General features: G+C 47.6%; 2 protein-coding genes across 4 annotated transcripts; one reads left to right on the top strand and one right to left on the bottom strand.

Moving 5' to 3' along the window:
* Positions 1-286: 286 nt before the first annotated feature.
* On the top strand, positions 287-11,954 carry arhgap27 (Rho GTPase activating protein 27). 3 transcript variants are annotated; one of them, XM_052071846.1, is made up of 18 exons: positions 5,443-5,925; positions 6,810-7,238; positions 7,547-7,777; positions 7,867-7,947; positions 8,014-8,139; positions 8,245-8,331; positions 8,408-8,470; positions 8,869-8,954; positions 9,080-9,167; positions 9,416-9,517; positions 9,604-9,702; positions 10,047-10,146; positions 10,233-10,361; positions 10,452-10,550; positions 10,639-10,716; positions 10,839-10,970; positions 11,236-11,341; positions 11,450-11,954. In XM_052071846.1, exons 1-18 carry the CDS (start codon positions 5,566-5,568, stop codon positions 11,625-11,627), a joined length of 2,574 nt encoding a protein of 857 aa, XP_051927806.1. In that variant the 5' UTR covers positions 5,443-5,565; the 3' UTR covers positions 11,628-11,954. The 3 variants fall into 3 exon arrangements, with proteins under 3 accessions (XP_051927807.1, XP_051927806.1, XP_051927808.1); XM_052071847.1 differs by lacking the exons at positions 5,443-5,925; positions 8,408-8,470 and adding an exon at positions 287-1,375; XM_052071848.1 differs by lacking the exon at positions 8,408-8,470 and having other exon boundaries at positions 5,447-5,925; positions 8,887-8,954.
* Positions 11,955-12,482: 528 nt separating this feature from the next.
* Positions 12,483-19,746, bottom strand: plekhm1 (pleckstrin homology domain containing, family M (with RUN domain) member 1). Its single transcript, XM_052071843.1, has 12 exons — positions 19,516-19,746; positions 18,532-18,621; positions 17,377-17,618; positions 16,671-17,294; positions 16,103-16,400; positions 15,691-15,838; positions 14,554-15,489; positions 13,936-14,081; positions 13,665-13,858; positions 13,501-13,564; positions 13,123-13,280; positions 12,483-13,013 (listed from the first exon to the last, which is right to left on the bottom strand). The coding sequence occupies exons 2-12, from the start codon at positions 18,583-18,585 to the stop codon at positions 12,905-12,907; spliced, it is 2,973 nt and encodes a 990-aa protein (XP_051927803.1). The 5' UTR covers positions 18,586-18,621; positions 19,516-19,746; the 3' UTR covers positions 12,483-12,904.
* Between the last annotated feature and the right edge of the window lie 197 nt (positions 19,747-19,943).

Here is a 19,943-nt window from a genome sequence, read left to right as displayed (position 1 = left end):
GTCGAGTAGTGACAAGCGCGTTATTTTGCTTCGCGTGGGATTCGTCATCCGACAACAAAGGAAGCACGTGACAGTTAACGCAAAAAGATATTTATTAGCACACACTGTCTTTTTGGCCGATCACAGACCGTATGATGGCACGTGATGTTCACTTTGATGTGTTACCAAAAAAAAAAACGCGGTCGGTCAAAGAGGCTTGTTTTACAGCCAAATCGGGAAGTGTCACCTCTTACTTCCTACTTCTCCAGTTATAATTGTTTAAGTGCTGTGGAACAGAAGACAAGTACCGTAGATTAGCATTCATTCTAAAGAGTCTGAGAATGAAGGAATGAATGTCCTTGTCGGTGAGTGCCGATTTTTGCTAGCAATTTAATAGCGGAGTTAGGCTACTTAAACTCAGTGGTTCAAATTTTATGTTTGAGACTCGTTTGCATTTTGTATTCACTTTTAATGTTTAAAATATCTCTTCGAAACGAGGCGAAACGTGTTTCTTGTTGACTGGTTAACATGAACAGAAGTTGATTGTAGTTGATGTTTTGCAGTGCTCGAGAAGTGGTTTGAAATGTTTTCGGCAACCAGTTACTCCCAAAAATATTTATAAAGCTTAATAACTACCACCACAATGACAACATTGAAATACAGCGTGGTAGTTGACTTAGGTGTCAAACTCAAGGCCCGGGGGCCATCTCTGCCCTGACCCATCATTTGATGTTGCCCGGGGAAGGAAATTGCATACATTGATTTCATGTTTCTTGCTAAAATAACCCAATTGCCAATTGACTTCACTTTTAGTAATGTTGATGCATTGACATTTTACTTTTCAATTCCCCTTTTAAAATAAATGTGAGTTCAGTGGCCCACGATAAAAATGAGAAATGACACACCGATAGTCTTTATCAAGTATAAGGCAGATTTTTTTCAATCTTAAAAGCCGTTGGTTGTACATCACCTTGTCTTGTCATTTTATCCTCAGCTTCCTGATCCTGATGCCATTTCCATAACAATAACTCACCAAAACATGGAGCAGATGACAATCCAGCATGAGTTTGAGCACGAAACACACGAGGGCCACCTTGTGTCCATCACGCCCGACGAAACCTACTTGCTCCTCACCAGGACAAATGAACACCGCTGGTATGTCCGCACCAAACAAGAAGACACTGCGCCAATCTACATACCGGCCCAATATGTGCGGAATGCTCAAGGTGATTCCTGCCAGTTCTCCACCTTTGGGGTATGTGACAGCAAAGCTGAGGTGACACCCGAAAGACACGCACATGAGGGAGGGGACGCACCTCTCGGCAAAGTGGAGATGACTATCGGAACGAATGAGGAGGATCTGTCGCCCGATTGCGACGTCGTTGCAACACCAAAGGTAGGACCCCGGCATTACTGTATCAGGACGAGTTACATAATTTAAAAGTACACAGGACACACATTACGTCAAAAACTGTATGACCTTCTACTGTAATCTACAGTACCATCACAAGTCATTATTTACAAATTCACCTATTCCCAAATTTGGGGGGAATGTTCCTTTGTTATTTGCAGAAAATCTCACCCGTTAGCATTTTTTTTTGCTCTTTCTGAATGCCCCAAGAGGCCACAAGATGACGCCAAATCCATGTTGACAGGAAAATACAGTCACAGCGGGCACCTTGATGGTTGTGCTGTCTGTCCAAAAAAATATGTTAATGATATAAGATGAGTTTAAATTGATAATTTTTTAAATTTTACATTTGGCAAACTTTACAACCTAATTGTACACTATTTAGTAGTAGTACTACTTTGCAATATGTGTGTGTGAATTTTTGTGCATTGTCGTTGCTTCTTCAAAAATTAAAACACTTTAATTTTGCAATTTTCACCAATGAAACGTGAATATTTTGTCTATAATGAACTTCATTATATTTTTAATGTACAAAGGACACCTTTAAAATGCATTTTGCCACTTGCTATTGACAGAAAATGAAATTATAAGAATTCAGGGCTGAGGTAACGACCAATACGAACTTGATTCGAAGTGCGATTGGTTGGCATCTATTCTTTCTCCTCCGTGAAGAACTTTCGAGTGTGATTTTTCTTGTTAAACTCTTTGGGCGTGCGGTATTAGTAGCGTTACCAGTCATTTCGATTGGAAAGGAAGATTCGATTTGAATGAAATGGAGTGGTGAGTTGCGAGTTTAGGGATGTGAGTGAGGAGATGTTTGTGCAGCCAGCTCATCAGCATGTGAATAAGGTGTAGGAAGTGGAGGAGGAGGAGCCTCTCAGGCATGAACACCAGCTCATTTCAGTCTTCCCCACTCCCCTCCCCCCTTCATTCAGAGTTTGAATTCATTCTGCATCAGGTTTTCAGGGTATTCCACCCTTTCGTTTTCGGAAAGTTGTCTTCGTCACGGCCAGGGGAACTTAAAGCGACGACTGAGTCTGTGTCAGTGTGACAGGTGAGAAACAGGTCTTGTGGGCTGGCTGGCAGACAGGCAGGAAGGAGTTAAAGTAGGCAACCGCCACGCCCAACCTAAACTGCAGCTTCCCGAACGTGCACCTCGTCCTCCTCTTCTATCCGCTCCTGCTCCCAGGAATATTCTGGTGCCACCGTGAACCGTCTTGTTAACTAGATGGCACCTGTTTGAATGACAGGTGAGTGCATACGCACCCGTTTCCAGGTGGTGGTGGGGGGGGATGACGTCAAGGTGCCCAGGTGACTTGTTGTTCAGCTTCTTCGTGTCTGTGTGTGTATGTGTGTGAATGTGTGTGTGTGCACATTGGTTTTCAGGCGCACAGTTTGACTTGAGAATGTGTGTTTGTGAATGAATGAGCCCCTCGCTGTCAACATGTCAAGCATGTTACACCCCCCTCCCACCTTTACAATGGGGCAGAGGGGTTGATTGGGAATGTCAGAAGAGTGAAAAGGAAGTGGAGAGAGCGTGCGCGCGTACGAGCAAGTCGTAATCCAGAAAGCCCAAATCCACTTTCCAATCTTTGGTGCCCACCATGCATTCTTGGATATGGATTTTTTTGTTTTTTTGAGTAAATTGTGCATAAAGTAATGAAACATGGAGGATGCCAAGTTCAGGTTATCACCTTGAAATTTCCCCCATCAGACCAGCATCCCTCACTTTTTTGTGTGTGCTTTTATCACATTATTTTTAAGAGAAAAAACTAATTGGAAATTGTGCCCAACATTGCCCCCCCCCAAAAAAAACATGGTGCCGAGCACTATGATATCATTTTCTGTCAACAGCAAGTGGCAGTACAAGCCAAAATGGCCGCCCCCTTACACTGATAAAAACAGGTGGATTTTTCTGCCTAATTCATATTCCACAACTGCAATATTAATCATAGCACCAGGTTTTTAACTATTGAGTCTGCCTACAGCATATTGTAAGAAAAATCATTTGATGTGTCATTTTGAAGGTTCACTACGATAGTACTTATTTACACATTATTAAGTAAAAAAATAGATTTGTTTCGGAAGTGATGATGGACAGCTCACGTGACAACGCCACATTAGCTACACCAAACAGCTGCTGCACTGCATCATACCAAAGGGCCGTGCCTAATATTTTGACCCCTCGCAAACGCACCTGACCGCGACAGAAAAGTAGAGACCGATCCATGGCGCATTATAGCTGCCAATCAAAACGGAGCTCTCGTCGGGTGTACCTAATTTAGCGTTCCTGGTGAGCACACCGTGCTTGAAACATTGCATGCCGATAAACTGCTCCAACAGGTCGTGGCGGAGATTCCCGCCCTTCACACCTCCCCACTCGCTCACCCTTTGTTTTATTAAAACACGCACGCACTCACTTGTCGCTGTGCCCACGCTCGTTTTATCTCGTCGACGGGGTAGCAGATTCCCTTACGGATACGGCCGAGCAATACGAGCAGGAATGATGACTCCTTCAAAGATTTTTAGCCCGCTGTGTTGTTTTAATATGTCGCTCAGAGCAAAATAGCTAATATGCTTTGGATAGTTTTCCTGTTATTTAAGCGACTTAGCAGTCCACTTCCAAAGTCACCCGGCGTTGATAATTTCATCATTGCACCAAGGAAATGTCACTCGGAATGTTTCCTAGAGTGTTTAGCAAGTGACACCCACTTGAAGAGGGCTCGTGTTGTACAAATATGTGCGTAACATAGATGGTTTTTTGTTGGTTTTTTTTGCAAACAAATTGTTTTATTGTGTATTTAAATGGCAGTTACTTTTTTTGTGGAACTTGAGTAAAGGAAGGCAGTTTTGGGTGGAATATTTTCTGTCATGGAGGATTTGCATTCAGGAAGTCCTCTATCAATTTAGTGCAGGAAGTCCAAGTTTATCACATGAGGCGTCCCAACACACCTTTGTGCCATTAGTTTGACTTTTGGAAAATGTTTTCATGATGTGACTTTACTGTAGTCGCACACTCACACACTTGCTATTCACATGGATCATCTCTGCCGTTTTGATGGATTCTAGGTCATGTGAAGTGTGATGTGAGTGGAAAGTTGGTTAAGGGTGGTGGAGGGGGTGGACTCAGGGGGACTCAATAATAGCCCGACTGTGTGCGCTCTGTGGCGTGATTTGGGCCCCAAATGGGTGTCCTATTGTGCGCCTGCATGCCTGCTAAAGTGGTGAAGTAATCAAGTGGCCCACTGCTGCTTTGCAAGTCCCGCTGCAAGCAACATAAACGAACCAAGCCGACACCAAATATGTTTGTAACTTGAATTTGTACAGTCGTTAAACTTGATAAAGGTTTAAAGAGAAATCAACTCCAATAGAAGTTTATTCGTCTATGGCTTGTTGATAACAGCCCTCCAATATGGCCACCGGTAGTGCATTTTGGGTAATTGCTAAAAGGACGGAGCCCTCTATATAACAAAGCAAAGCTTTCGCGTTCGAGTAACACTTGATTATCATACGAGTGTAAAAAGAAATGAACCACAATGCTTTGCAGAGCAATCCTGACACCTATTGGCAACACTGTTCCACCCCCGCCCTGTAGATGGCGGTAATGCACATTTCAAAAAATGGCCATGACATCGCCACAAGCAGCAATTCCCCCTTCCATCCCACCGCTCCTGGGGGACAAAAGCGTAGTTAACAAAAGTGATTTTCAAAAATACAAAATGATTCTTGTCATGCCACCTTTATTTATTTTATTAAACAGGACTGCGTTAAAAAAAAAAAAAAATTTAAGTATAATAATATGATATATATAATATATATAATATCATTTTATTTTTTTTAAACAGGTCAATTAATGCACGGTAATGTCCGATTTGTGTGATGATACCGCCAACTTGGCCCAAAGCTAAAAGAAAGCAGAAGTAATTGGTCTATTATGTTTGTCGATTGGTGTGCCAGTCCCCGTATTTAAATAGTTTAAATTTCCACGTGGCTTTCGGTGCGTGTGGGGTTGATTCACACTCAGTGTGGGTGTGGATTTGAAAGGCGCTCTGGGGGTTTTTGGGGGGTGGGCATGGGTCAAGATGGAATGGCTAACATCCTAGCAAAGTAGCTGAGCTGAGTAGCTTTATTTTCTGGCACAAGACGCCGATGTGTGTTTTGGGATTGAATCCCTCATGACTTGCTGCTGTTTTATGAGTCCTAACAAACCGCCCGTGCTCCGTGTCTTCTTTTTGTGTCTGCGCTTGTTCACAGACAGTTACCCTCTGCCCTCCATCGTTTCGCAGACGACGCACATGCGTACACGCCCCCTCCAACCCTTCCTGCTGCGTTTGCTCGCAGTTCTCCTTTCTGTCGCTCACGGATGCACTTTGCTCGTCTGCCCCAACGGTCTTGTTGATCGCGATATTTGGGCTCTCTGCCCTCATCTCCAATGGGCAGACCACTATAGACAAAACATGGTCGACCTGTATGCCGGGGTTTGTCCGGGTCACCGGGTCCAGCGGGTTTTAGCCCAGTCACTGGCATCGCTTCAGGTATGCGTTGTGAGCTTTGACGACATATGGTTGCTTTTTTTTTTGTGTGTGTGTAGTTTTGCTTTTGTGATGTGTCATATTTTGATACCTACTGACAAAAGAAGCGTCGCCTGCTTCCTGGGTTGACTCGACGCTGCAAAAGACGGTGACTAAAACCTGCGCGTTTGTTTGAAACCACTTTTTAGACTCCTCCGTCTGACAAGTCATTGAAGCGAAGTGTGCGGAGCCACATTTCACACGCTGGGTTGCCGGAAATTGCGTTTGTTTTTGATCGCGCCAGATGAAGGAAAGGGAAAGTCCGATGCAGAAGTCTGTTTTGGGTTGTCACGTCGGGAACATGAACGCGGCGAGTGCACTCCAGTATAATAGATATGATCTATAAATAACCTCTGTTTAATCATGTTTTTGACACGGTTTTAAATTGTGGTGCTGGGGGAAAAAAAAGCAAAATGTCTCCATTAAAACTGCTTGGGTTGTTGTTTCGACATTTTGACAACACAGGCTATTGCAGCACACTCCAGCATGACGACTCCCTTCGAGATTCTGGAACTTGAGGTTGATTCTGACATTCTAGAGCCCACCATCACCATTGCCTGTTTTCCCCGCGACCCTCGAATGCACCACTCTGGAAGTCAAGCCTGTCGCAGTTCCAAGACTGAAATGATAAAAGTTAGCAAGAAATATTTCTATGGTGGCAATATTGGGAGGAACACTTTCGGTTTGTGGCGTGACTGCGGCAGAGTATTTCCTGTGAGCAGAGTCGACTTCTATCTTTTTTTTTTTTTCTCGAAAAAGGACATTGGGTCATGTCACACCTACTGAGAAAATGATTCGGCATCACTCTTTGTTCTGAACCGTGTCCCCCCCCCCCCCCCCCCCCACAGGTGGACGATGAGAGCCAAAGAGCGCCCATCTACGCCAACGTAGCTCAACTTCGCCAGGACTCCGCCGACTCGCTGCTCCACCAGGACGCTGACGGATGGGAGGTGCACGTTGACCCGGAGAGTGGTCAGGACTACTACTACCACCCTGCCACGGGGCGTTCCACCTGGGAAAACCCCATCTACGAGGCACCCCCTGACCCCGAACCGCTTCCCCCCTCACCCCCTCGGCCTCCCAGCGACTTCCTGTCCACCGCCTCCCGTCCGGCCTGGACATCGGACTGGGAGCGGCTCGTGGATGAGCGCAGCGGCTGCCCGTACTTTTACAACGCCATGTCTGGGGAGACGTCCTGGGAGCCGCCAGAGCCGCTCAGCCCGTACCCGCCCCTGATGGAGCCGATGAGTGTGCACCGCTTTCGCCGAGATGAGTCGGTGAGGATCCGGCTGGCTGCTCTACTTCCTGTTTCCTGTTTTAGCTTGGCTCAGGGGAAGACGGCGAGTGCAGGCCTCCTTTTTAATGGATTTAACCCTTGAGCGATGCCAGTCATTCCCATTTGGCAAGGATGCAGCAGGAGTGTAAAATATCTGCAGTTCTTTGTGAGATGTTTGTCCTCCTTTTGTCTCAGACGCAGTTCTCCGTCCTCCTTTGTGGAGTTTGGATGTTTTCACTTTCCCTCAAAGAAAACAAAACAGATTAGGGTGAAAGGTTCTGGTTAAAGTTTCATTGTTCTGGTCTTAAGATACCTGAAGAAGACTACGACTTGGAAGATTCCCCGGCAGGCGCCGATGGACCTGATCCCGACGAGGATCCCATGAGGCCCCCGGCGTCCCACAGGGAGTACAACCTGTCCCACGTGAGCCGAGCCATCATCCCCCGGGCCAGCCTGGACCGCAGCACGCCCGCCGGCTGGAGCCTCAACGTGGAGCCCGATGGCACCTGGGTGTTTTCCAACGAGTACTCACTCGAGCAGGTTAGCTTTGACCGATAATGGAATGTGATGTACCGTTCTTGGAGGAGAGGTGGGTCACCATATGAAGTCTTCATTATGTTCCATCACAGTGGGTCAAGTCCGTGGACGACCTGGGCCAGACTTACTATTACCTGAAAGATGGCTCCAGGTCCCAGTGGAACCTGCCCGAGGTAAGCGCACGCTTTCCAGGCAGCCTCCGCAACAATTTCTCACCGCGTCTTCTCGTCCCGGTGTAGGTGGGCCCTGCGTCGCCGGGACTGTCCCAGGAGGAAAACGGCGAGGAGGCCGAAGAGGTGAATGTCTTCAAGAACTGGAGACAAACCGTAGGACCAGCCCAGCTCGCCTCTGTCCAAGATGACGCGGTAGGGCCACTTGCACACCTCCGGAACATACAAATAATATTGTGATTTGATTTTAAAAATGAAAGCGCACGTTTTGACACTGCGCTCTCGCCGGCTTCTTGGCAGAGTTTCCTCCCGACCCACCGCAGGACCACGTCGGACTACAGCAGCGACAGCTCTAGCACGGGAAACTCTCCCGAGACGCAGCCTAACGTGAGTAACGCCGGGCGACTCGGCGCCAGCGAATCGTTACGACTTGTTGACTTGGCGTCTTCTGTGCCCTCTTAAGGCTTCTGCGTTTCAACTCTGGAGAAAGCCTTATTACCTGACCTCAAGGTGGCTGCGCTATAACGTGGGTTGTTAGTATGAGAGCCATAGATAACGCCATCGATCTATGGCGGGCGCCGGGTGTGCGCATTCAAAGAGCGCCTTGTTGTAGGCTTGGGCGATGAATCAAGCGTATCGGTATGACGAGAAAAGGAGCTCAGGGCAAGGCAGTCGCCCTTTTATTACATTTCACGCATTTCTATGTTGCTTAGCAACATGTTGGAGACTTTCGATGAAGAATTCACCAACATTGAGGTCATTATTTTGCAATTGCGCTCTTGCGTAATGACGTCATGACACACATTCTAGTTTGTCAGTGTGACCGGAGACTTTCATTTTTTTTGTGTCGGCTGTTTGTCCCACGTGTTTAAGTGAGAGATCACGCAAACCCGCTTTTGTACCGTCTTTGCCCTGAAAAAAAAGTCCCCGGTTGGATTTCAGGTGCACAACTTGGAGAAAGCCGGAATCCTGAACAAAACAAAAGTGTCTGAAAATGGCAAAAAGGTCAGGTGAGTCCAACGATCCCACCTTGAGGTATTTTTTTGGGGTGTCGTATTCGGGAAGCTTTTGTGCTTTCAGAGTGTATCTGGTTTCACGGTGCCCTCTGGCTCCTCTGCTCCGTATGCTCATGCAGGAAAAACTGGGCCCAGACTTGGACTGTACTGCATGGAGGCATGCTGACCTTCCATAAAGACCCAAAATCGACATCGCCAGGAATTTCGGTAGTTTCTTCTCCCATCTTTTCTGCAGTTGTTCACGTGACGCAACTCGAAAGTCAACCAAGTTTTGCTCAACAGATTTTGTCTTGACTTGGGCAATTCAAGAAATGAACTAAAAAAAACTCTGGTCCGTGTGACTCAAATGACAAAACCTCCGCCGCCAGTTGACAGATGTTTTGTCGCAGGAATGCGGCACCGCCTGTTTTGTGTCCATACTCAAACTTTTTTTTTTTTTTTTGCCGCGTCCAAAGAACAAGACCAATCAGATCGTCCCGGAAGTGACGGTGGACCTTCGAGGTGCCATGATCAGCTGGGCCTCCAAGGACAAATCGAGCAAGAAAAATGTTTTAGAGGTTGCATGGACATCTTATTTCCCCCCCCCTCACACCGATATGAAAAATCTGCACATTTATCTTTTCCTGACGTTTTGCTCTTTCAGTTAAAAAGCAAGAGCGGTGTGGAGTTTCTGATCCAGTACGATACCGAGAGCATCATCGCCGACTGGCATAAAGTATTACTGGACACCATAAGGCAACTGGCAAGTACCTGTGACGCGTTTAACGCGACCACACCGTCGATTAACTCCATTGTCGAGCATGAAGCTTGTTCGTAAAAATCACAGAGTTCAGTTTTGGGGGCGGTGGGGAGAAGTAGCTGCTTGTATTGCCCAAAATACGGGAATGAAATTAAATGTTTTTGGAATGTGGGAGGAAACCAGAATACCCGGAGAAAACCCACGCAGGCATGGGGAGAACATGCTCACTCCACACAGGAAGGCCGGAGGCGGATTCGAACCGTGCACTATTTCTTTTTGACATTTAATTTTTTTTACGGACCGTTTTGTGAAAAGCATGATGAGTCTCGTGCTTGTTGGTCTGTCAGGAGTACCAGGACCAGCATCACTCAGAGGAGGAAGACGGTAGCGACCTGTACGAGAAGATCAGCATCACGGACCAACAGATTGCAACCGACTGGCGTCGGGGTGAGCTCCGCCTGCATTGGGTAAAACCGTGCTTGGCTGCCATTTTAAATGAAGCATCTTTTTTCTTTTTTTTGTCCTTGGGTCAGCCTCCAGACCGAGTGTCAACAGCACCAGCGGCGGTGAAACCGACCCCAAGAAGGTTCGCACCAAGCTCATCAAGTTCCTCATGAAGCGGCCCTCGCTTCAGGCAGTCAAGGAGAAAGGATACATACGAGGTACACCGAGTTATTTAAAAAGTGATGTAGTCTGTTTTGATTGCAGATTAGCACCTATTGGGGGTTTATGATATTCTGTCCCGCCTACAGAGAACGTGTTCGGCTGCCACCTGGCCACGCTTTGCGCGCAGGAGCGGACCACCGTCCCCAGATTTGTGGAGAAATGCATAAAAGCCGTGGAGAGGAGAGGTAGCACCCCCCACTACCACCACCACCACCACTGAGGATCACAGCTAGTCAGCAGTAGGCCGACCGACTAATAAGTGTTGACCTGCAGGTTTGGACATCGACGGACTCTACAGGGTCAGCGGGAACCTCGCCACCATTCAGAAACTGCGCTTCAAGGCAGATCACGGTAACGCTGATGTTGTTTTTTGGCTTTAAATAAATTATCTTTGTTACGCTCGGGAAGCAGATGGAAAAGAAGTTCTTGTTTGCCAATGTTGTTGTTTAACGTCTTCTCTGATTTCCTAACAGAGGAATTGGACCTTGAGGACGGCCAGTGGGCGGACGCTCACGTGCTCACCGGAGCGCTGAAGCTGTTCTTTCGCGAGCTTCCCGAGCCGCTTTTCCCCTACAACCTGTTTCACAAGTTCATCTCTGCCATCAGTAAGACAAAACGATAAACGCCGACAATGCGAGCGCCGTGCCGTCGCGGCGGTCGCGTCACAGCAGCTCAGATGATAACGCTCACTTTGGAGAAACACGAGCGCGGGGGTAGTCGTTGAAACATTTCTCTCATTTAGCTAAGCACTTCAAAACAAATCATTTTACTTGAAAGGATTTATTCTAACTTATTCTGATTGTTTTTTTTTCTTTTTGTAAATGTTGTGCTCATCCTCCCTTTTTTATTTTTATTTTGTTCCTGTTGTAGGAATTCCTGATTACAACACAAAGGTGTGTTGCATTTATGAGTTGATCAAATCTCTCCCCGTCCCGAATCACGACACCATGAGCCTCTTGTTCGGACATTTACGGAGGTCAGCGTCTCAAGTCCTTTCCAGCTTTTGCTTGCTATGATCCTACGAACACGGCACCTTAGATGGAGTGTATCGATCTCTTTGCTTCCATTTGTCTCATCTTGTCAGGGTCATCCAGTGTGGTGAGGACAACCGCATGACGGGGCACAACGTTGCAATCGTGTTCGGGCCCACGCTCCTACGGCCCGAGGCGGAGTCGGGCAACATCGCCATGCACACGGTTTTTCAGAACCAGATAGTGGAGCTCATCCTTCACGAGTATGAGCGCCTCTTCCAATCAGCCTGAAGGAGGGAGTTCATGTCTTGATTTGAAGATTTTACACGACACATTTTGTGACTTGATTGTAATATAGAAATGTTTACAGCTATTAATATCCGCAAGCCTTTGTGAATTAAATCTGATGTAGCATGTTGGAATATAACAGAATATCTATGCTGTATTATTTGTCTGACGACAATATGCAACTACTGTACATAAAGATTAACAAACAAGAGAGGCGGCCACTGAAGGAAATGTATGTGCTGTAAATAGTAATAGACAGCGTTTATATGCTGAAAGTTATCAAAAATGTGACACAAAGTAATTCCATAATAAATTAACTTTGTAAATAAAGGCTACTGGTTATATTTTTCTTATTTGCAACCTTGTAAAAGAGGTAGGAAAGCACAAGACAAACACTGCACCGCGCTGCACGGATTTTTTCCACAAATCTTCACATTCACTTCCTGTTTCAAAATAAATGTTTCTTTCCGGAAGTGACGTCACTGCCGGAAACCTATATAAGTCGGGCCTTTGTGTATACTTATAATGAAACTTTGTTAATTTCTGTCTTTAAATAGCATATTATACAAGTACAAAATACAGTAAAGGCATGCCTTGCAGCCGCTATAAGCAGCTAACATAAGGCAATGTAGTCGTAAATGCTCTTATCTTTCAGTCATCCCAGAACATATATCTTTATTGTAGCATTTGACCATGATCTTACCTTTGAACTTGCAGAATTTATCCAAGACTTGGTAACTAATGCACTCTGAAGCAAGCAGAGTATTTTTGGGTTGGAGGTTATGAATGTCTGACGTTTGGCATTGACACAAAGTTTCACAATCATGAATGATGAAACAATGTTAGATGAACACGACGTGAAAGATAATACTTTTATTTGTCTGTTAATACGTCAAAAACAAAGACTACAGCTGTATACTTGCTCGTGACTTGTGACTATGTGCGAGGATCAAAGACTTTCAAGTGTCGACACTGCGCTTTGTCATGTCAGTGGTAACACAGGCAGTGTCCACTTAACAGTCGGAACTCAGTGCAAAGTGTGCAAAGTTACTGATCAATTTGATTCACTAAATGAGAACAAAAAAAATTAAGGCACATTGGGACATGTTAGGGAGGGGGATTCTCATGATGAAGATTCACCGTTGCTGTGGCTGCGCAGGTCAATAAATTAGGTTCAGTCCATCTGTCACTTTCGCTCAGAATAACAATTGCACTTGAGGTTGCATGATTTTTGATTGCCCCTCCAGGGGAAGAACAAGGACACGTGTCATTGGCATCCCTCAATCCTGCAGCTCCCTCTCCAGATACCTCCTCATCCGCAGGCAACGAGGACAACAGGTGCCCGGCACCATGCAGGTCCGATGAAACACTGCCTTGCACTCCTTGCACCTGTGCCACACACCGAGAAAAATTATTCTCGACATTGAAATGCCCCCCCCCCCCCCCCCACGCTGCTTCAACACTTTTGTGACACTGCCAGAGAATGAAGTGACATTACCTGGCGGTGCTGTCGAGCTGGAAGGGGAAAATGATGTCGTCACTGTGGCACATCTGGCAGATGAAGCCCCGCTGTGTGCACAGGTTGCAGCTGAAAACGTGGCTGCTGGCGAAATGGCACAGTGACGCCAAAAAGGTGGTGTGCTGGTTTTCGGCAATCTTGAGGAGAAGACGGCGACATTTAGTCTGGGCACACTATTAACCCTTTCAGGGACAGCGGTGACTACAGTGGGCAACTTATCATGTTATCGGGTTACAGCGTGCATGAAAGGGTTAAAATGTCAATTTTCAAATGTAAACGGTGCAAAACTACCAAGTCATGTGGTTAAAGCTTAAGTCAAGCCTCCTGAATATCAAATCGAAATTAAGTCGCGCATACCTCCCGCAGGTCCTTCACGCTGTACAGGCCGCTGGACTCCAGCAAGTAGGTTCGCTGCTCCATCCTAGTGGGAGCATGCAAAAAAAAAAAAAAAAAGACACTTACTGGCAGTGAATTGCGAAACATCTCAACACACACACACACACATCCGGCTCGGTACACACCTGGCTTGGAGCATCTTGCAGGCTCCGCTGCGGCAGGTGAGCAGGTACTCGCCCAGTAGCCGCAGCCTGCGCCGCAGGCTGTGCACAAGAGCCATTGTGTCGGAGTGTGTCGGCAAGTCGGGATTGAGCTGGTCCAGGTTGAGCAGAGGCTCCTGCTCCACCTGATTCAAGATCCACAAGGCCTTCCTGGACACCTGGACACACACACAGACATACATCAACACACAGAAACGGATAAAGACAGATAGTACGTGGCGAGGGGCGCGCCCACCTCGCGTTTATTGAGGTCCCAGTTGTGCAACATGCGCGAAGGAATGACGGTGGTGTCGCCGTGGTGACAGGAGTCGCAGTAGTACTGGCCAGAGAACTCGCACAGACGGGCTCGTCCCAGCGACGGGCCGATTTGCTCGAAGCAGCCTGGACATACAACTTCATGTAAATCCAGAGTTTGAGATAACTATATTTCAAACGCAAGACGGTCGAACAAGGAAAGTAGTGGCAACAGACAACATTGTCATGTCGGGTAAAAAAAAAATTAATGAACATGAATGAGTATATTGACGACAAAGCGATCTAATTGGCTACAGGTGCAAGAAGTTGGCACCAAAACCCTATTTTTCTACAGCCTAATAGAAGGTCCTCCCCTCACTTCAGCAAAGTTCATTGACATGGATGTTCCACAAGATGGCGCCAACGCACTACATTTCTTACAGATGGGAGCTTTGGCACCGTCTTAGGACATTTCAGCAACAATACAAAAACAAGGAAGGCAGGTTTTTTCATGAATAACGGAGGATAGGTCGCCAAATAATTAAATTAATGTGCAGCGAATCGTAAAGTGGTAACAGTACACTGCACCCCCTTGAAAACCTTTGTAGGAGCGCATTACCTGCACATTTGAAGCTCTGCGTGTCCAGTCCCTTCTGCGAGGGCACACAGCACAAATGTACCAGGAGCGGTCCGTCTTCTTTGAGTCTGTGCTGAACCAGTCTGTGCAGGTTTCCGCCGCCACCCAGGCCAACAGCGGCCGCCTCCTCCCCACTTTCCAAGTACGAGTCCAGAGCCCCGCGGATCAGGGCCCTCCACGAGTGAGCCTCCTCGGCGCATTCCGCCCGCAGTCGGAGCGTCTCCCTGAGCGTCAGGAGTTTAAAAAAGTCGGGTCCGCCCAGCGCGACGTCGGGCACCACGTCCCGTACTTCCTGGATGGGGAACGTCATCCGCAGCAACTTCTTTCCTTCTTGCACCCGGAAGCCTTTCAAGGCCTCCAGGGAGAGCGAGAAGACGAGAGGCATCCACAAGCGAACGTCAGCGTCCAAACAACAATAGAGCACCGCTTCCTTGATGGAGTCCCTTTCCAAATCTGCTGTGCGAGTCCAGTTGAATTCCCGAAGCGGAGAAGGCGAGCAGCATCGCTCGGGGCTGCAAGAGGCGGAGCACGGGGAAAAAACGCTGCTGTCATCCGCGCAGTTCTCATTGGGGAGCTCCAGAATCTCCCACTGCTCGTCCACGCAGGACACGGGCCTGCACTTGTCGACCGCCTCCAAAATGCGATCCAGCCAGTCCTCCGCCTCGTCCCGGTTGGCGGCGCGCAGGTGGAGACGTTTACCGGGAAAGACCAGCTCGAAGCGGCCATCGGGCGAGGCCAGACGGGCGTCCTCGCACCGCAGCAGGGAGCAGTTGTCGCAGCAGGTGCGCTCCTCGGCGTTGAGGTAGAGGCGGAACTCGAAAGGAGACAGCTCGCAGTAGTGGTCCCGCCACATTCCCATGGTGCCGCGGCGCTCCAGGTGGCCGAGCTTCAACAAGCCTCGGAAGGGGTTGGAGAGGCCTAGACGAGGCGGAGGCAGACGACACGGATGTCACAACAAAAAACTGCACCGCAGGTGGATTCTTTTAGACTGGATAACCTTTATTGTCCCACAATAGGAACACTTTTTTAAAAAAGGGGGCGTGGCCTAGTGATTGACATCACGATCAAGCACCTGCCCTGGTGTCACGTGCGATCACTACAAATCAGTCGATGAGTTACCTATTTGACGGCGATGCACAACACTAGGTGGCGACTGCGAGTCTGCAGGAGGAGGAGGGGCAGGAGGTGACCGTGGCAAGTCGAGGTCTGATTCCTCGTCCACGCGAGGCTTGTAGATGTCTTCGTCAGAGATCCAGGCGCGAGAGCGCTAAAATGCCAGAGGCAATAAGCTAAGTCATCAAGCACTAGTTCAGATTTTTGACGCACTTGGTTCTCATGATGACTCGGGGTTTCAAACTATCATGACTTGATTTAGAGTACTGGCAAGTATCAAAGCTACTGGCTAAGAATAGCGGCTGATTACTTGCACATTGACAATAGGAGAGAGATTTTCGGAGGGGGGGGGGGGAAGGTTTTGCACCTTCTTTTGCATTCAGGCAAAAGCCACAAAAGTTTTGAGTTGCTCGCTCACCATGAGGGAATCTGATGACAGCTCGCTGTTCTCGGCTCCTTTCTCTCCGAGGTCCAGCTCGGATTTCTCCAGGTCTGTCAAGATGGCAGGCTGCGCACGGTCGACGTGATTCCGGGGGGGCGAAGGCAGCTCGGTGAGCGGCGCAGGTGGTGGTGGTGGTGGTGCTGTGTCGGAGAGAGCGCAACTGGGCGGCTGGTCGCTGTCGGAGAAGTGATCGGCGCCAGAGCTGGAGACAAAGGAGTCCTCGCGCATGGAATCCTGACTGGAATTTCCGTTCTCCTGGAGCTCGGGAGGTGACCTGAAGAAACTTTTTTTTTTGAAAGGCCATTCACGCTGATGTGCACTGGTTCCACGAACAACATGGCTTCAAATAGAGAAGAGCTAGCTTCCGAAAGCACAGTGTTGCCAACTTAGCAATTAGGTCACTCAACTCGAGTTGTGTGGCCTTTAGCAGAACTCCAGTGTGCCCCCGAAAGAAAGGCCAAACGGCATTGTGGGCCAAAAAAAAAAAACACAATGAAACATGAACAAACATGCATTGGACGGAAAAGGTTCACGGCATGCTTACGCTTTCTGGGGCGCCTCGGCGCTGCCGGTGATGTCGCAAGAGGACCATTGCTCCCCCGCGGGGCTGCGCAGGTCTTGCCCCTGGAGAAGGCTGTCTGAGCTCAAGCTGGAGGAGAGCTGGGAGGAGCCTGTGGTGTCGAGGCTCAGCGTGGACGAATTGAGTCCTCTGGTGACCCCGCGGGACCCGCGGGAAGCCCTCAAGACCTTCGGCCCGGCGTCGGACGACCCCGACGACTGCGACGCCGCATCCCACGCGTCTTTGCACGCGGGCCGTACGACCGTTCCGTTGACGGGCGGGTCCGGAGAGTCGGCCGGGCACGGCGCGCAGAGTCCGGCGAGGCTGAGCGGCGTGGTGGTCCACTGATTGAGGACGGACGACTTGTACGAGAGGTTGAAGGTGAGCGAGGCCAGACCCTGCAGGTAGCTGAGCAGCACCTCGCGCTCCTCGCCGTTGAGCAGCAGGGCGCCGGGCTGGTAGTGCGCGCGCAACTTTGAGCTCTCCCTGAACAGCGACACCAGGTAGCACTCCAGGAGGCCATGGTTGAGGGCCAGGCGCAGCCACGCGCGGCACCGTCCCACGTCCGTGCCCACAAAGTTGATTTTCTCCAGCTCGATGATCACATCGCTGCAAATTGAACAGGGACCACAAACATTTTATAAATGTTAGAGTCACAGCACAAAGCAAAGAATCTGGTGGTGGGATTCACCGATGGGTGACGGTCCTAAGGAGGCTCCAGAAGAAAGGCTGCGGGAGGGGTCCGCGACCACCTTTCCTGCCACGGCCGCCCGCCTCCCAGCGGATGTACTTGCTCTTGATGCCGTGGACGAAGATGGCCTCCAGGGCGCAGCACAGCAGGTTGGCGTCGCCGTCCTCGCTGGTGACCACCGCGTCCGACGTCACGTAGCGCCTCTGCAGGGCTTTGAGCGACTGCGCCAGCTTCTCCTTAATCTGTGTGACGGGAAGGAACGTGACAAGCACTTCCTCCTTTTATATTTTTCTTTTTTTTTAAAGGAAAAGATACGCGCAGAGATGGCATGTGCAGCCCAAAACTACTCGCTCAAGACCACTCAAGATGTGCTTGGAGTGGGGTCAATGGCCTCGTGCTGACTAGGCAACATTGTGGCGACCGTCACATGATGCCAAGATCGTCAACGCATGATCAATGATTGAAGACAACTCTGCAGCTCTCTCAAGCTGTTTCAGCTCTGTCATAAAGCCTCGCTTATAGAAAATGCAGACAACCATGAATGAATGTTTGGTTTTTTTCGCCTTCCGGGATTTGCTTTGGTTCCGCTGATACACAAGCAAGCTTTGAAATATTTTTTCCCCCCAGGATTAACTTTCACACAAACAACTGAAATTAAAAGTTCTTTGGTGACTGCTAGGGATCATCACATGAGCCTGACATCCCCGTGTAAAAAAAAAAGGCATGTCATAAAACGAATAAAGTTCTCACAAAATGCAGTCCTTTTTTATTTAAAATTTTATGGCAAACAAAGTCAAATTTTCTAGAATAAAAAGCAGAATATAAAGTTGTGTTTTTAAATTTCTCTTCCCTTGTTAAACTTTTCACTTTTTATTTTTGTAAAAGTGTGACTTCTCACCCTCGAAAAATATTTTAAGAACTGATTATTTATTCCCTTTTTTAAATAATATTTTTTTAAACATTCGTTCCAATAACAACATATCCTCCTCCTTTAATCATGTGTCTATTCCTGCCTCTTTAAACACAGATTATCTGTTAATCTAATCCCAATGACACTAAAAATAAAACAGACAGGAAGACAAGAGAGCAAGTAAACTTTTTTTTCTCTCTCAGCCAGAGATGAATGTGGCGGTCAAAATTGACATCAAGAATTACCTGTTTGACATGATCACCCTCCTGCGTCGTGTCTGGCGTGTGTGTGGCTAACATGGCACCTCCTCCGAGCTTCTATACCCACATGGCATGCTGCAAAGGAACAACACAGAGAGAGAGGGAGAGATGACACTGCAGACCGATCCATTTTAGTGATGGAAAAACACAAGCATGACATGTGATTGACCAACGTTTAGCTTCTCCTTCCTCACTGGTGTCATGCCAGTGAGCCACTCGTACCTTTTCCATCCCGAGTCTGTTTTGGGAAGTGGTTTTAAACACTCTCAGTTCATTCTTAAAAATAAATATATATTCCAATTGTATTCAAATTCCTGCTGAGAAACAGTTGACGGGAGTCATTTTCACACTGCATTCTGGATGACAAGAAATTAGTCTGGGGCAATCAATCACATTGAACACGGTGACCGTACATTAAATCTTGACCCGAAATACGGACATTCAAACAGGCAAATATTTCACCAGCGTCTCCTTCCCTAACATGTGCACGCTACAATAGAAAATGTATAACAAATTCATTGCAACATAATGAATTCAACCATTAAACATTTTTTAAATTTCCAAATCAGTCAATTGCCTTGCAACAAAAACGAGGGTTTGAAATGTGCACATCATGTGACACTCTTGATTGGCGCCCCGGGGAAGCAGACGAGTCCAAATCACAATTTGAAATGATCCAATCTAGATAAGACCACTCAAAAGCGGAATGATTTGACCATTTACAAAGAGTTTCAACAACCAAACGAACTCGTTTATCTTAAGCATCGTCTCCTGCCCGTAACTTCCAGTCGCTTTTGATTCTCGTGTTCACCGCTGCCGACACACATAGAAATTAATAAGCACACACAACATTTACGCACACACATCTGCACTTTTCCACACACTTCAAATTCTCATTAACGTTAAGAATAGAGACTTTAAAACCAGATAAGCAGCTACATGTCATAGCTAGCTTAGTCGCGTCCTCACCGAATGCAGACTTGACTTTGCATTTAGGTCCAAAGACAACCAAAAAGTGTAAATCAGGCAGGGGGGGCGCTGGGTTAAGTGTAGTCCGTATATATTTCTATCATCACGCCACTCTCTAAAACTTTTTGTAATACAGTAGTAAAAAAATGAACACCGACATCCGAGGTTTGTTTACTCCAGACTGGAACGAAGTGTACGGGTGAGCGGAGAGGTGCACCATGGGAAAAGGAGCTTATGGTGCGTTCAATGCAGTTGGGATGTTTGAAATTTACGATAAAGTGTCTCCATCTGGGAAACTTCCCGTTTTTTTCTGACAGCTCGTTTACAAATCATGTATATTGTCTGCATCTCGAGCGACTGAATGGTCTCAGCCAAAAAAAAAAAAGAAGATATGCCTAATGTGGAAAACGTATACCTGTTCAGCACAC

Source organism: Hippocampus zosterae, chromosome 7, assembly GCF_025434085.1.
Source record: "Hippocampus zosterae strain Florida chromosome 7, ASM2543408v3, whole genome shotgun sequence".
Classification (NCBI taxonomy): Eukaryota; Metazoa; Chordata; class Actinopteri; order Syngnathiformes; family Syngnathidae; genus Hippocampus; species Hippocampus zosterae.
The sequence above is the reverse complement of the archived record's forward strand: the minus strand, read 5'-3'. Positions and strand labels throughout refer to the sequence as shown.

Bases quoted from the DNA above. Each gene is read 5' to 3' on its own strand.
- arhgap27 (XM_052071846.1), top strand. From the start codon at position 5,566: ATGACTTGCTGCTGTTTTATGAGTCCTAACAAACCGCCCGTGCTCCGT. The intron at 8,332-8,407 runs GTGAGTAACGCC...TGCCCTCTTAAG, and splicing joins CTCCCGAGACGCAGCCTAAC to GCTTCTGCGTTTCAACTCTG. The intron at 9,703-10,046 runs GCAAGTACCTGT...TTGGTCTGTCAG, and splicing joins TGGACACCATAAGGCAACTG to GAGTACCAGGACCAGCATCA.
- plekhm1 (XM_052071843.1), bottom strand. From the start codon at position 18,585: ATGTTAGCCACACACACGCCAGACACGACGCAGGAGGGTGATCATGTC. The intron at 14,082-14,553 runs GTAATGCGCTCC...TTGTATGTCCAG, and splicing joins GCAGAGCTTCAAATGTGCAG to GCTGCTTCGAGCAAATCGGC. The intron at 13,014-13,122 runs GTAATGTCACTT...TGTGTGGCACAG, and splicing joins CAGCTCGACAGCACCGCCAG to GTGCAAGGAGTGCAAGGCAG.